The following is a 13,910-nucleotide window of genomic DNA, read 5'->3' as shown; positions in this document are numbered from 1 at the left end:
CCATCTGTTTGGGATACTAAGTGTGAACATATTTAGAAGGTGAATTTAGTAATTACAGGGGGAGGAAATTAACATATTGGACTAATTAACAGCATCTTCTGGAAAAGAGACCAGGAAGAGAACCAATTACAAAACTTTAGTGTTTACTGTTCTGCCAGCTATAAATAAAGATTGTTCAATATGGATCTTTTTCGGGGGGGTTGTTGATTTTATGCCCTTCCAAAAGATGTTCTCTGCACTGTGTCAAAGAGCCTGAGTCAGAGAAGAGACTCAGAAACCTCAGACTCCGTGGTCCAGTTCTGTACATCCATGCTGCTGACTAAAGCACACCAATGTTACAGTGTGCCAGATCCTCAGTATTATGAGGGTTCAAACTGAAGGATGCACTCAGCTCACCTAATTTTGGACATCCACACATGAGAGTAGACTTAGTCACAGGAGGTTGTAATCCTTGGATCCTTTTAAGTAAAAAGAATTTCATTCCTGCTCCCTCTTAGGTCCTAGTTTAGGATGAAATCATGCTTTGGACATTAACTCTCTAAAGTAGAATCTTCCTGGCTATGAAGATGAGATCATTCTATTACAGATCCCCATGTTGAATGAGAAGACACAGAGCTGAACAGCCCAGATATTTCTGAAGATCCTTCAGCTGTCATGGAACACAAAAGGATTATATAGAGAGGTTAGAAGCACCATGTTGGTGATCCACCCCACTGAGAAAAGCACATCAGCCCCTGCTGAGCAGAAAAAACTGAACTTTTGTCCCCAGTATATCCCAAAATTCACTCATGCTTATGCCAGAGTCTGCCCTTACGTCCAACTGGTGTGAACAGGAAGCAGCTTAGGGCTCTCCTGTCTGTATAAGCCCATGCTCACAGCAAGAGCACAGCAATTTGAAGCATGCTGCAGAAGGGTCACAAGCGTTACAGAATCATAGGGTCACAGAATGTTTGGGGCTGGAAGGAACCTTTAAAGGTCACCCAGTCCAACCCCCCTGCAGTGAGCAACTAGATCAGGCTATTCAGAGCCCCATCAAGTCTGACCTTAATGGGAAGGTATTTTCCAGGAAAGTTGCATGTTGGATTGTCTCTGTGCAACAATCAGGTTTCATTCATGTCAGAGCAGCGCTTCACCTTCTTGCTCAGTGATAGCTTACAACGATAGTGCAAGTAAAGAAAGGCTTCTCTGACTTCTCTCTTCCCCTCTCATATTAAACCACTACTATAGCAGCTGCCTGAAAAGATTCCCTGTGCTTGTGCAACATGTGTATAGCCTAGAAAATTAATATTATGTTTTTGGTCAACAACTGAGGAGTGAATTGTTGGCCAGCTTCTTAAATAGCCTGGTGTGGAATTTGGGGGGTTTGCTAGAGAAGCTCTGGACAAGGAAAAATTACTTTGTGAGTTGATGGCAAGCTTTACAATAACACTGAAACGGGCAAAGAACACCTGAAAGAAAGGTTCAAAATCATGGAAGGTTTCACAGAACCTCATCTATTTTTTTCCCCCCTTGTTTCCAGCTACAGAGTGGAATAGATGGTCATTAAAATTTATACAAGCAAGCATGGCACAGGAGGCAGAGTTGCTCCCTGGAACCCTAACAGCACCAGTTGTAGAGCTCAGGCTGGATTCATAATACAGGTCAACACACCCATTTAAATGCAAATGAGGGGGCACTTAAGGCAACACAACTTCCAGACTTCACTCTGATCAGCTTATCTAGATCAATTTACTGTCCTTAAGGAATTGATACATTCAGATCTGATGTATTATACAGAAAGACTTATTCTATTTTTTTTTTTCCTTGAGCTTCATTTCTTCTGTCATCACTTGTCAGGCCCTGAATGACAATATCTACATTATTACAAAATACTCCTCCCTCCAGGAAGATTTATCAGGAGGAAGGGAACACATTTACTTTTTCCTGCAGTAACACTGCTCATTGAAGCACAGAGGAGTGGATTTGTGTGCTTCTCCCATTACTGAAGCCAAGATGGATCCAGTTTTGCATATCTTACAGTATCATTTTTGTGCTGGTGCATTTTAGCCAAGGATCAAGCACAAGGATCATTGCTTTCAAAGACCAGACTGTGGAAAGCAAAGGCATTGTATTGCCACCATTCCTTCCTGTTGTCCACCCGTAGTCTTCTGGAGAGTGACATTCCCTTTACTCCCCTGCCAGTGCTCCTAAGTGTCTCTGCCATGCCTCTCTGTCAGAAAAGCCTCCTGTCCTTATCTAAAAAGTTCTGGAGCCTCGATGGTGGGAGCAGGATACAGAAATGATCACGTTTTGCAGTGAAATGTATGTACCGGGTTCTGATTTGAAGAGCCAATGTTTCTCATAGTAAACACTCCATTGAAATGGTTCATCCTTAGCTTACATGAGCTGTCCATCTGGTCACAGCACCCCAGTTTCTGCAGAGAATGCCCCACAAGGGTTGGATTTCACTAGCACATCCACCTGCCTTCTCTTCCCCAGCCCAGATATCCCACGCTGCACTCGGAGAATTGCGGACAGCCTTTGGGAACACATCTGTACCACTCTGGATACAGACACTTTAACTGTCCTAACCTTCAGCTCTTCTACCAGTCAGTGGGTATAGTCAGCACAACAGATTCAGCTATGACAAAGGGCTGTTATTATCAGTTCACCTGAAGCTCTTTCCAAGGGTGCAAAATTCAAAGTTCTCTTTTCATGTGATGCCGCCATACGGGCGCTGCTGCCAGTGAAAACCCCAGGCAGGAGGCACTATGTTTATCTCAGCAGGAAAAGATCTTCCTAGAGCAAGGACACTTTGAAAACAGATCCTACAGTAACAAGAAGCCAGTAAGACAGGGAGAAATAAATACCTGTGACATTGGTGCGGGCTGACAAAGCTTCACAGTACTTTTCCAGCAGAACAGACAAGGGCAGGTTCACAGAAGATTCACAGTGGAGAACTATCTGGAAAACCAGACAGAAGCAAAGTGAAACAAACAATAAAGCAGCAGCAGCATTGAATAGATTTTCTCATTCATGGGCACAATAGTCCACAGCACTTTCACAGCAGTTCCCATTCATAATTGGCTCAGGTACAGACATCCCCTCATGACAATGAAGACTTACAGTTGTACTTGCCTAGCTCCTTGACATCAGCTGACATTCATCTGACTAAATGTAGGGATCTACAAATGAGTCCCCTGCTCTGGACCTCCTCTTGTTGAAGCTAGTCAATAGCACTGACAAAACTCAGGACAAAATTTCTCTCACCTAAAAGTAAATGCCTGATATCCAGGAAATGAATCACATCCCCTTGAAGATCCTGTGTGGAATTTTCTTCAGCTAACTTGGAATGGTTACTTGGGCGCTAAAGGTCCTTGTACATTGAAGACAGAAAGCAAGGGGCAAATGGCAATTCAGAAGGCTTGAGGAAAGTGCTTCCATTGACTGCATAGGAAAAGTGGACATCCCTGTGAAATGATCCATGGCTCTTCTTTGCTAGGACAAAGGCATGAGTTTCTGACCCTCAGAATTCAGAGCACTGAGCCCCCCACTGAGGGCACGTGCTAGTGGGAAAGAGCAGTAACATCAACATGGGCTGGAAGTTTAGTACAGGGTAATAGCACACCCCCAAGCAAATGTTAGGAACCATGTATTTAGAGTTGAATCCAAGGACTATGTTGTCATTTGCACACACTGAAATGAAATTACTGAAGTATCAATTGCAGACAGAGAAGAGAAGCCCTCAGAACTGTGCATACCAACAGGCAGCTGGGTTGGGATACTGCTTGGAGCAAGAGAAGCTGTTGAAAAGCCCTTTAAAAAAGGCAGAGCTAAAGCTGGTGAGAAAATACCAGGGGAAAATCAATGATGGAAACTCCAATTTTCAAACTATGAACAAAAACTTCCTGACTGTTTCTGAGGGGCTGTAAGGCCGTAGAAACAACAAAACATGTTTGCTTTTGTATTTACCCAGAACGGCTCGAACAAAACACAGGCAGCTCTTACTCAGGGAGACAACCACACTTCTTGAATGTTGCCATTACATTTCAGTGCTGTAAGATGTGTTAAGTGATTGAAGAACCATTTCTATGTCACTGGATTCCTTTTCACACAGTAAGAAGTGTAGTAAATGATCGTGGCAATAGAATTCATCAGTAACACCGGTCTCTGAAGAGCAGCTCTTCTTTGTGCACTACCAATTCAATCTATTTCCCACTTTGCAGGTATTTCACAAAATAGGAAGTCTTGAAGTACAAACAAAAAGCTTTCTCAAACGCTGTTCTTTTCAAATAAGCCACTGTGAAGCTGCTGCTTCTCCTCCTGGCAGACTCAAATTCCTGCTTTCCAGAGCAGAGCCTTCCAGGATACCAACCATGCGCGGTCAGCTCAGGAAGACAGAGAAAGACAAGGGCTCTGTTCTGCAGCCAGGGCAGACGTGGTCTCACAAGGCACAAAACTCCAGCCAAGCCTGCCAGAAAGAAGACTGTAGTGGCCATGTCTCATGTCAGAACCTGTCATGTGAGTTTGGACACAGCATTTCTTCCCTTCTGTCCTTCCCCACTGCTACCTCACAGGCCAAAGCACTGTCTCACTTCAAAGAAGAAACTCAAGCCATCTCCATGTACTGTAAATACACTGCGTGTTCAGCTGTCCACTTCATGAGATGATGGGAAAGAACAGACAGACAGAGGTCAGGTTTAGCACAGCATGTTTCAAACAAGAAAGGTCAAATGTCACATTTGCTATAGGGTCAGCTTAGGTTCATTTGGCTCCTGGGAAAACTGTCTTCTACATATTATGTTACTTTTGCTTTCATTTTCTCTCCGCTGTCCACAGTGAACAGCTTTCTTGCATTTGCATTACCACACAAACACACTAATTGCAGAAATACTCCTGGCTTAAAGATAACCTTACTAAGTTGTTGTGGGGTTGTTTAGCCTGGAGAAGAGGAGGCTCAGGGGAGACCTTATTGCTCTCTACAACTACCTGAAGGGAGGTTGTAGCCAGGTGGGGGTTGGTCTCTTCTCCCAGGCAACCAGCATCAGAACAAGAGGACACAGTCTCAAGATGTGCCAGGCTTGATGTAAGGAGAAAGTTCTTCCCATTTAGTTCTTCCAATTTGCCATTGGAATGTGCTGCTCAGGGAGTTGGTGAAGTCACTGTCCCTGAAGGTGTTCAAGAGGGGATTGGATGTGGCACTTGAAGCCATGGTTTAGTTAGTCAGGAGGTGTTGAGTGACAGGTTGGACTTGACGGTCTCTGAGGTCTTGTCCAACCTTATTGATTTTATGATTCTATGATTCTAAGTCAAGCTCTCCAAATGCCTGGCTTCTGCCACAATACCCAGTGCTCACCTGAACGTTTGGGAAGGACTGTCTTGAAGCAGCAGCCCAATTAAATGAAGAACCTGATAGTTTATGCTCCTAGAAGCTCAGTTTAGGTCAATACATGCATCTGACTTCACTGTGAAAATGTAATTAATGAAAGAGCTCAATGAAGCAAAACCAAAACCAAAACAAATCTCACACTTCCCTGACAAAGCCCTTACTCTCTTCCAATACAGCTAGGGAGCTGCCAGGGCAGGTGGGCACCTGGCAAGGTTTACAGGGGTTCCTGCCATCACCAGCAGAAAACAGCAGAAAACAGATGCTTTGGGAAAAACATCAGGTGTTCAGAGGAAGCCACTTACAACAAATGCAACATTCATCTGAGCAGCTCTTTCTCTCTGACAAGAGATGGCAATACATGGGAGAGAAGGAGTGGAGCCAGAATACTTGCTGACTACTAATCACCTGAAGGAATATGCACAAACAAGAGAGTGAAGAATGTTAATTAAGGTCCAAAGCAGAGAAAAGCCTAGGAGAAGGGGGAAGAGCAATCTCTCCTGTGGCCAGGGTGGATTTGCATTCACTGTAGTGTGGTTAAAGATGTATGCAGCAGAGATGCTTGTTAAAGGACAGTGCTAAGAGGGCCAGCATGTGGGAATACTTTGCTTGCTGAAGAAGCAAAAAGGTCAGTCCTCTGCTTTGAGATACCTTTGGCCTTTCTCAGCTCGGTAACAACTTTGCTAGTGCAGCAGCGTTTGGCAGTACACAATCATTTGGCTCTGCTTCACCAGAAAAATCATTTCCATAAGCGACAGAAGGTCTAAATACAAATTTTCACAGAATCTGCAACCTGCAACCTGAGCCAGCTGAAGTTACAGCAAAAGGAAAGTCTCTTAGGACAGTTCAAGAAAAAAAACAAAACATTTTTAATTGAGTTTAAGCTCTTTCAACTTCCTGCCATTACTTGTCTCCAAGTTAATCCCAGAGGCTAGATAAAATAGTGCTTCTAGTGAAGCCCAAATGATCCAGGAGACATTGTTCTATGATCTGACAGGCCAGCATGTGTTCTGCAGCCTTTGCAGGAAGTAGAATCACAGAATCAGTCAGGGTTGGAAAGGACCACAAGGATCATCTAGTTCCAACCCCCCTACCATGGGCAGGGACACCCCACACTAGATCAGGCTGGACAGAGCCTCATCCAGCCTGCTCTTAAACACCCCCAGGGACAGCGCCCCAGCCACCTCCCTGGAAAACCCAATCCAGGGCTTCAGCACTCTCATGGGGAAGAACTTCCTCCTCATGTCCAGCCTGAATCTCCCCACCTCCAGCTTCATTCCATTCCCCCTAGTCCTATCACTACCTGAGATCCTGATCAGTCCCTCCCCAGCCTTCTTGTAGCCCCCTTCAGATACTGGAAGGCCACAATAAGGATAAAGTCACCTCGGAGCCTTCTTTTCTCCAGAGTGAACAGCCCCAGCTCCTTCAGTCTGTCCTGACAGGAGAGGTGCTCCAGCCCTCTGCTCATCCTCGTGGCCCTTCTCTGGATACCTTCCAGCACGTCCATATCCCTCCTGTAATAGGGGCTCCAGAACTGGAGGCAGTACTCCAGGTGGGGTCTCACCAGAGCTGAGCAGAGGGGGAGAATCACCTCCCTTGCCCTGCTGGCCACACTTCTCTTGATGCAGCCCAGGATCTGAGAAAGAATCTAAGTCTACATGGAATAGGAAGTAGGGCTTCAGTTCAATAAAGCAACTAAACACATGCTCTGATTAAGCATGAAATTAATCTTTATTCAGAAATAAAATTAAAAATACAAGCCCCAAGCATCTGCTCCACTGAGCCCAGCACTGAACTTCACTGTTGTCTTTGAAACTGAAGGGGAATTACAGAGGAGTCAGACTCTTCCAAGAAGCTGACAGCAAACCAACATTCACACGCTGCAGCAAGGGAAAACTTCACGGGACATCACAGCAATGACTAGACATTAGAAAAGAGGTTCAGAGGTGTGAAAAGAGGGTCAGAGGTGCTGTGAAATCTCCACCTTTGCAGACTTTTACAGCTGAACTGGATGAGGGCCTTGAGCAACACGATCTGGTTTTGCAGCTCCCCCTGATTTGAGAAAATCTTGCTAGGTGCTTTGAGACATCAGTCTTGTCATCAGCAGGGATAACCCTGGCCTTACTCTCTGCTTTGAGAAAGTCAGTGAAGGAGCAGATTAGCCCCTGGATGCCCTTGCCTCCAAAATGAGGAAACAGCAGGAGCACAGCACTCCTTTAAGTATCCCCACAGAGTGGAACTGAGAAAGCAGAAAGGTTACTCCTTGGGCACACTACGACGTACAGCCATTGGTGCTGGCTCCTGGACCATCTCTCTGCTTCTGCTGGCATGAGCCTCCTGAAACCCAAGCTATGTCTGGGTTGTGGGTGTCTGCTACTGCCACTCAAAGGGAATCGATACCTCAGTCCATGCACCGAGATGCCAGCTAGCAGAGCCTGGCTGGCAGCCCTGCAGACAACCTGTTCAGACTCATCAGCACACTTCCTTGTATTCACTTTCACCTTCTTTCCTCCTTCCTTTCCTCTGGAGAAGCCACCCCTGCTAGAGGACAGCACTCCCAAAACTAAGGCAGAACCAAGCTAACAGCACTCAGAAAGCCTCCCATGTCCTAGGAACTGGGGTAACAGCAAGAGATCACCCTATAGCCCTCAGAGGCAAGTGGCTCCTTTCCAGTTCTCTGACACTTTAGCTACTATTACCAGGGCAAGTTAGCATTGCAGTGAGGACAACTAATGTATTTTAAACTCCATCTGCATTGCTCACTACTTACTTTCCAGGCACACACAACCCAGAGTGGAGAGTTATTCAGCCAGGATTATACAGAAGTTTGCAGAGCTTTAATTAATTTCACTTGGAGCTCTGCTGAAGAAGTACTTTGCAGCTTTTGAAATACTAACTGGATTTCCTTTCTTATTCAGTGAAAACAAGGCACATTTCTGTACAAACACATGCCATCTCATTGATCATTCCCAGAGGACAGCTTCCAAGTTCTCCACCCAGTTAGCTCCACAATAGAGCTATTAATCTGGGGAACAAGCAGCATGCTCCCAGCACCTGACTCCCAATGTGGGCTCACTTGTACAGCAATAAGGTAGTCATGAGCCAGAGGTCAGGGCAGGATGTCAAAACTCATCTCTGTGAACTGGCTTTCTCAGAACACCATTGTCCCTGTCACAGCACTTGCCACACAGCACAACCTTTGTCAAGACGATGCAGGGAGCTGGCAGAACTTCTGCTTGTGAGGCCAAACTCAAACGATCCTAGATCCAGAGAGTGGCTCAGTACTTATGAAAGCATAACCTGCTGTATGTCAAAGAGGTATCTGCAGGATACCTCTGCAGGAGGGATCTAATAATTATCTCACACACTGGCACCAGAAACTGGAAATGAAATTTTCATACATTTGGACATAACTGATGAGATTTGAGCAGCCTTTCATCTGAAGGACAGTGCTTGTTAGCTGACTGATCACAGCAGCAAATGACTAGTTTCTATTTGTCTTCTCCTCTAATAAGGGCCAGAGCAAATTATCCCTAACTTTTCAGAGAGAGAGAATAAACCCCATAAAACTCTTTATCCAACACTCAGTGGCTCAAATCAAGTAACAGCTACTTTCAAAGCCATTGAGATTTAAAAAACCCCAAAGGATTATCAGTAAAAGAAAGTAATTCTCTACAAAGAAATAGTTTGATAAAGGAAACCAACAGGAAGTCTTCAGTTGTTGAGGCTGGTTGGTACAATTAGAAAGATAAGGGGGCAAAGACAATGTTTAGGCAGTGCTATGATACAAATCAGTGTCTCTACAGGAGGCAAGGAGGTGCCATGAGGCTCGCTGGACAGCTCCAGGTTGAGATCCAAGAACGAATGTTTGCACTTCGAGGCAGAGCAGACTACCTTTGGGATTGGAACCGGTGTGGTTTAAGAGAAAGAGGCACATGTGCATGATCAAGAATTGGTTTACCTGTTTCAGTTTATAGACACAGAGTGGAAAAGCAAATTCCTGCAGAAACATCCTTTACTGCCTAACATTTGAATCTCAAGTAAATGAGCTTCTCCCCAAAGCCTTCCTCTGGGTTTTGCAGTGCTGTAAACCTGAAAGTGCCATAAACTAAAAAAGATCAGCTTCACCAGTGTGTGTGACCTGGTTTTATCACCCACATTTCCACATCTGCTCCTCCTCCTCCCCCCAAAAATAAAATCTGCAGAGCTGCTAAGAAAAAGAAATAAATCCAGAGAAGACCAAATGTTTGCTCAAAGGCTTCTGAAATATTTCATGCACTAATACATTGAGCAAAATGAATATAAAAAGAGAACAGAAAGACACTTCCTTAAAAAGTCAGTATTATGCATCCACTGCTCTGTTTTTCTCATTGTGGTTCTCTCAGATCATCACATCACCAGCAGTTATCCCACAGTAATCTCTAACACAAAGGAAGCTGATCGCTGGACTCAAAGCAAGCCAAGACTTACTTTGCCTTAGAGGAAAATGCCTCCCACTGGCACTTGTTGAGAGCACTGGGCAAGGGGAGTATCACATGCTCCATCTAAGCTAATAAATCAAAGAGTGCAAAGGTCTGTTTTAAGTACTTCATCATTCATACTGTTAAATTTTTAGAATGATTCCTGGCCACATTTTTGCCCCAGGCAATCTAACAGCATCTGAAACAGTTCCCGGGAATGATCTGGAGTTAGGCTGCACCATGGCCCGTTCTCAGTGTGGGCAGTTTGTACACCATCTCCCCATTTTAGAAGCTGAAGGAGCTTAATAGCATGGCCACAAGTCACTCTCTGGCAGTGGGCCTGAAGAGCCATCCTGGCAATCATAATTTACTAGTAGACATAACCTGTGAGGCTGAAACTAAACAAGTTTGCACCTGATAGCTCAATGAGCAGAGTCTTCCTCCACCAGCTTCAGCAGAGGCACACAAGAAGCAGGGAAGGCACAACTGCTCTCTGGGTTGAAATATGAAGGTCACAGAGTTTAGAGGACTTCCTTATTTCTCCTTCACTCTTGGCAGAATAATAATATGTAAGCAGATGCCTTATATGAACAAAAGCTACAGGCTGCTTTCTTTCTAGCTAAGGGCAGCTATGAATATCACTGAAACGCTTCATGGCAAAACTACCAGCCAGCCAACATCAGTCCTTCCTCTCTGCATACAACTGCCTCCTTCAAACATCCAATCATTACCACAAGATGGCTACAAATTTAAACCCTGCCAGAGATCTGCACCAGAAAAGGCTTCTCATGATGAGATGTTTATGCTGAATTAATTCACAGTAGGACTGAGTTTTGGCAGTCTCTGACCAGAAATATTACTTAGCTTGTCACCACTGCCTGATACACTCAAACTGCTCTGGTTGATTTAATATAGCTTCAGGAGAGCATATGAACTATAGCAAGCTTCGGTTTTGGTTTTGATGAATAACTGCCCCTTCCTCCTCCAAATTAGGTGAACTCAGCAAAGACTCTCTATCAAGATGTCAAGAGATTCATTTGTCTTTGTTTTATGTTTTATTTGTATTTTATGTTCGAGTAAATGCATTTTTTCCAGCGTATCATATGTACAGAAACCCTCTAAGAGAACATAAATCTCACAGCCTGCTGTGCAAGTCTTCAGCCTTTCCCTGACCAGCCCTGTGAAATCTGACAGGTCATTTGCACCAGCATTTTCATATGGTGGATCCAATTCCATACTAGAAAGTTGCCTCATTTGAGAAGCGTTGCAAACCTGCAGTTCCCATAAGCCACAACTGCTCAGCTGCTGTGAAAACTTAAGCTTCCCTAATTGCTTAAGGGTCTGCTCCCACAAGCAGCTCTGCCCTTTCTCAAATGCAGAAATGTGAATAGAGCCTTTGACTTCGAGTCAGCTTTCAAGTGTTTTCAAGTTAAACAGGAACTTAAGAGCTTTGGATTGAAGCCAACGTTTTAAAACATTGCTCTTAAGCTTCTTTGGTCCAAAGTTTCATCCAGCTGTAAAGCAGAGATAGAGACTTACCAACAACATTCAGGGATGAAAATACATCCCAAAAGAACAGTAAAAGCTCTGCTTTTGCTGCAGCTGGAGCAACATGAGATGATCTATCCATGGGGCTGAAGATTATCTTCCAATGCATTATTACCACATACTGCCCAGGCGTACACACGAGACTATCACACAAGTATGTTACATCCAAACAAGCTGCTCTGGATAAGCAAGCTTGGAATACATTCCAAGTCCACATTTCTCTCAGATTAAACACATTTTATGGAAACTTGACATTTTGATTCTTCATGTGCACTACTTTTTCTCCTCTTTCTTCCAAGGCTGCTGTTTTGTTTTTAAAGCAGCAACATAACTACCAAAACTCTCAGAAACAATCCAAATGCAAAGTCACAGGGGAACAGGAAAACCCTCCACAGATTACCATCTGCAGGGGAAGCACACGACATTTTTTGATCCATTGAAAAAGAATTAAGTCTGGCAGCTCTGGCTACCTGGGTACTTCTGATAACCTCACTGGTAAGAAGTCTCCCTCACTAAACAACCAACTGAAATATTTTTATGGACCAAAAGAAATCAATAAGGGAAAACACAGCCTGGAAGAAGGATCAGGCAGAACTGGTTTGTGACTGAAAACACCAAGCACGAAGAAGCATGCCAGTCTGATCCCATGTGCACTGGTCTCTGACTGGGGGGGAGCAAAAGAAAAAAGAGACATTGGTGGAGCTGATCAAATGTTCTCTGTCTTCTAAGAAAATGACTGTAAAGCTTTTAAGATTAAATTGTTACTTGTCTTTGGAGCCTGTTGCTGTTCCTGATCTGGCTTCCTTTTGTCCCTCCTTGTAAATTAGATAGAGAAGGGGGAAGATAAAATAAATACATAACATAAGGAAATAGAACAGATTTTCTTTCTTTAACTAAGGAAATGTTGAAGAAGGATCAATTCCACAACAGACCAGACGGATCATTGCCACTTTTTAATGCTGCAGGAACAGCCTTTATGAATTCTGTGCAAGATCAATACACCTTCTGCTTAATCTCCCACATTTGTTTTGCAATTATGATTTACCACACTTACAACCATCCTTAAAACAAACAAGTCGCCGAAGAAGTCAGTCTGGTTTAGGAGTGTGGGCTGGCAAATCTGTTTTAAGTGCACTCTGACACAGGCTGATCCTATCTCCACCTCATCCCAGCATCACCTGGGGTAAACTTGGGGTGAAGAAGGACCCCAGGAAACGTCTCACACTTTCACTCAAGAGAAACTCGGACCAAACCTTTGGACGGATGCACGGGCTGAGCCCGGCCCTTTGCAATCACTGTCTGCCGATTCCCGTGCTGAAACTGACCAACACTGAGCACATGCCGCGAGGAGCAGCAGCAGGGTGAGAGGCTGGGGACAACGGGCACCACGCAGGGCCACCCGCTGCCCTGCTGAACTGGGCAGGGGCAGGAAAACTTTCCTCTGGGGCAGGGAGTGGTGAATCCAGATGGATCCCTGTGCAAGACCTTTTCTAGCCAGGAAAAGGGACAGGGATGCGTCAATTCCACGGAGAAGGGGTAATAAAGAAGGGCCGTGCTTCAGCCCAGGGGTTCTAAGGAGACCGAGGTGAGCGGCCACGGGGAGAGGGTGTTTCAGTGCCTGGAGACGGGAAGGACCTGTGAGGGAAGGGGTCCTCGGGACAGGGTCTCTAATAGCCCGGGAGCGGGAGGAATATGTGAGGAAGCGAGTAACGGTCCCTGGACGGAGACCCAGTGCTGCGGGCCGGACAGCAGCTGGAGGGTAATGGTCTCCGGACAGAGCGTCTCAGAGCCTGGGGCACGGCATCTGCGAGGCAGCGAGTAACGGCCGCCGGCACGAAGCGCTCCACACCCGCAGGCGGGCGGGACCAGTGAGGGCAGAGGTCCCTTACAGACCGAGCGGGCTCCCCGCGGTCGTGAGGCATCCCCCGCCCTCCCTCCCTCCTTGCGCCCTCTCCACCCCTTCCCCGACCTCGGCACTTACGGGCAAGAGCAGGAGCACGGCGGCCGCCGACGCCGGGAGGCTGCGCTGCGGCGCCCGCCCCGCCATGGGGCCGGCGGGGCTGGGGCTGGGGCTGCAGGGGGGCTCCCCGGAGCTGGCGTTTTCCGCTCAGCCGGAACCTCCGCGCTGCCCCGGTGCTGGCATCCCCCCGCTCCTGCTGCTGCCCTTGACCCCTGCCCGCCGCCCAGGAGCCAGCCCCAGCGCCGCCGGCGCGTCCCAGGGCAAACCCCCGGGAGGGAGGGAAGGAGGGAGCCGGGCGGGGGAGCCAATCCCGCCCTCCGCCCAGGATGCCTCGAGGATGGAGGCGGCTGGGGGAGCTTCGGGGCAGCGCGACCCTCAAAGCCTCCGGCAGCAACGGGAACTTGCCCCTACACGAAATGCAAAAAGGATTTTTCTCCCTCCACCAAGCCCTGAGTGCAATAGGGACTTCACTGCCCACAATATTCCAAGCAGTGGTGTAACCCCCTCCCCAAGCACTAAATGCAATGAAATAATGGAATCGTTTTGCTTAGAAGAGACCTTTAAAATGGTCAAGTCT

At 46.2% G+C, this 13,910-nt stretch overlaps 1 protein-coding gene across 1 annotated transcript in view; it reads right to left on the bottom strand.

The window, feature by feature from the left end:
* CRHR2 (corticotropin releasing hormone receptor 2) overlaps positions 1-13,564 on the bottom strand; it is a 150,717-nt gene extending 137,153 nt beyond the window's left edge. The window contains exons 1-2 of the mRNA XM_068145908.1: positions 13,355-13,564; positions 2,850-2,943 (exon numbers count right to left, since the gene is read on the bottom strand). Of these exons, the coding sequence (XP_068002009.1) occupies positions 2,850-2,943; positions 13,355-13,420 (160 nt within the window). The 5' untranslated portion in view covers positions 13,421-13,564. The remainder of the gene's footprint in view (positions 1-2,849; positions 2,944-13,354) is intronic.
* Between the last annotated feature and the right edge of the window lie 346 nt (positions 13,565-13,910).

The sequence above is a fragment of the Melanerpes formicivorus genome, unplaced genomic scaffold (genome assembly GCF_026170545.1).
Source record: "Melanerpes formicivorus ecotype bairdi unplaced genomic scaffold, bMelFor1.0.p_v2 SCAF_13, whole genome shotgun sequence".
In the NCBI taxonomy this organism is placed as follows: Eukaryota; Metazoa; Chordata; class Aves; order Piciformes; family Picidae; genus Melanerpes; species Melanerpes formicivorus.
The sequence above is the reverse complement of the archived record's forward strand: the minus strand, read 5'-3'. Positions and strand labels throughout refer to the sequence as shown.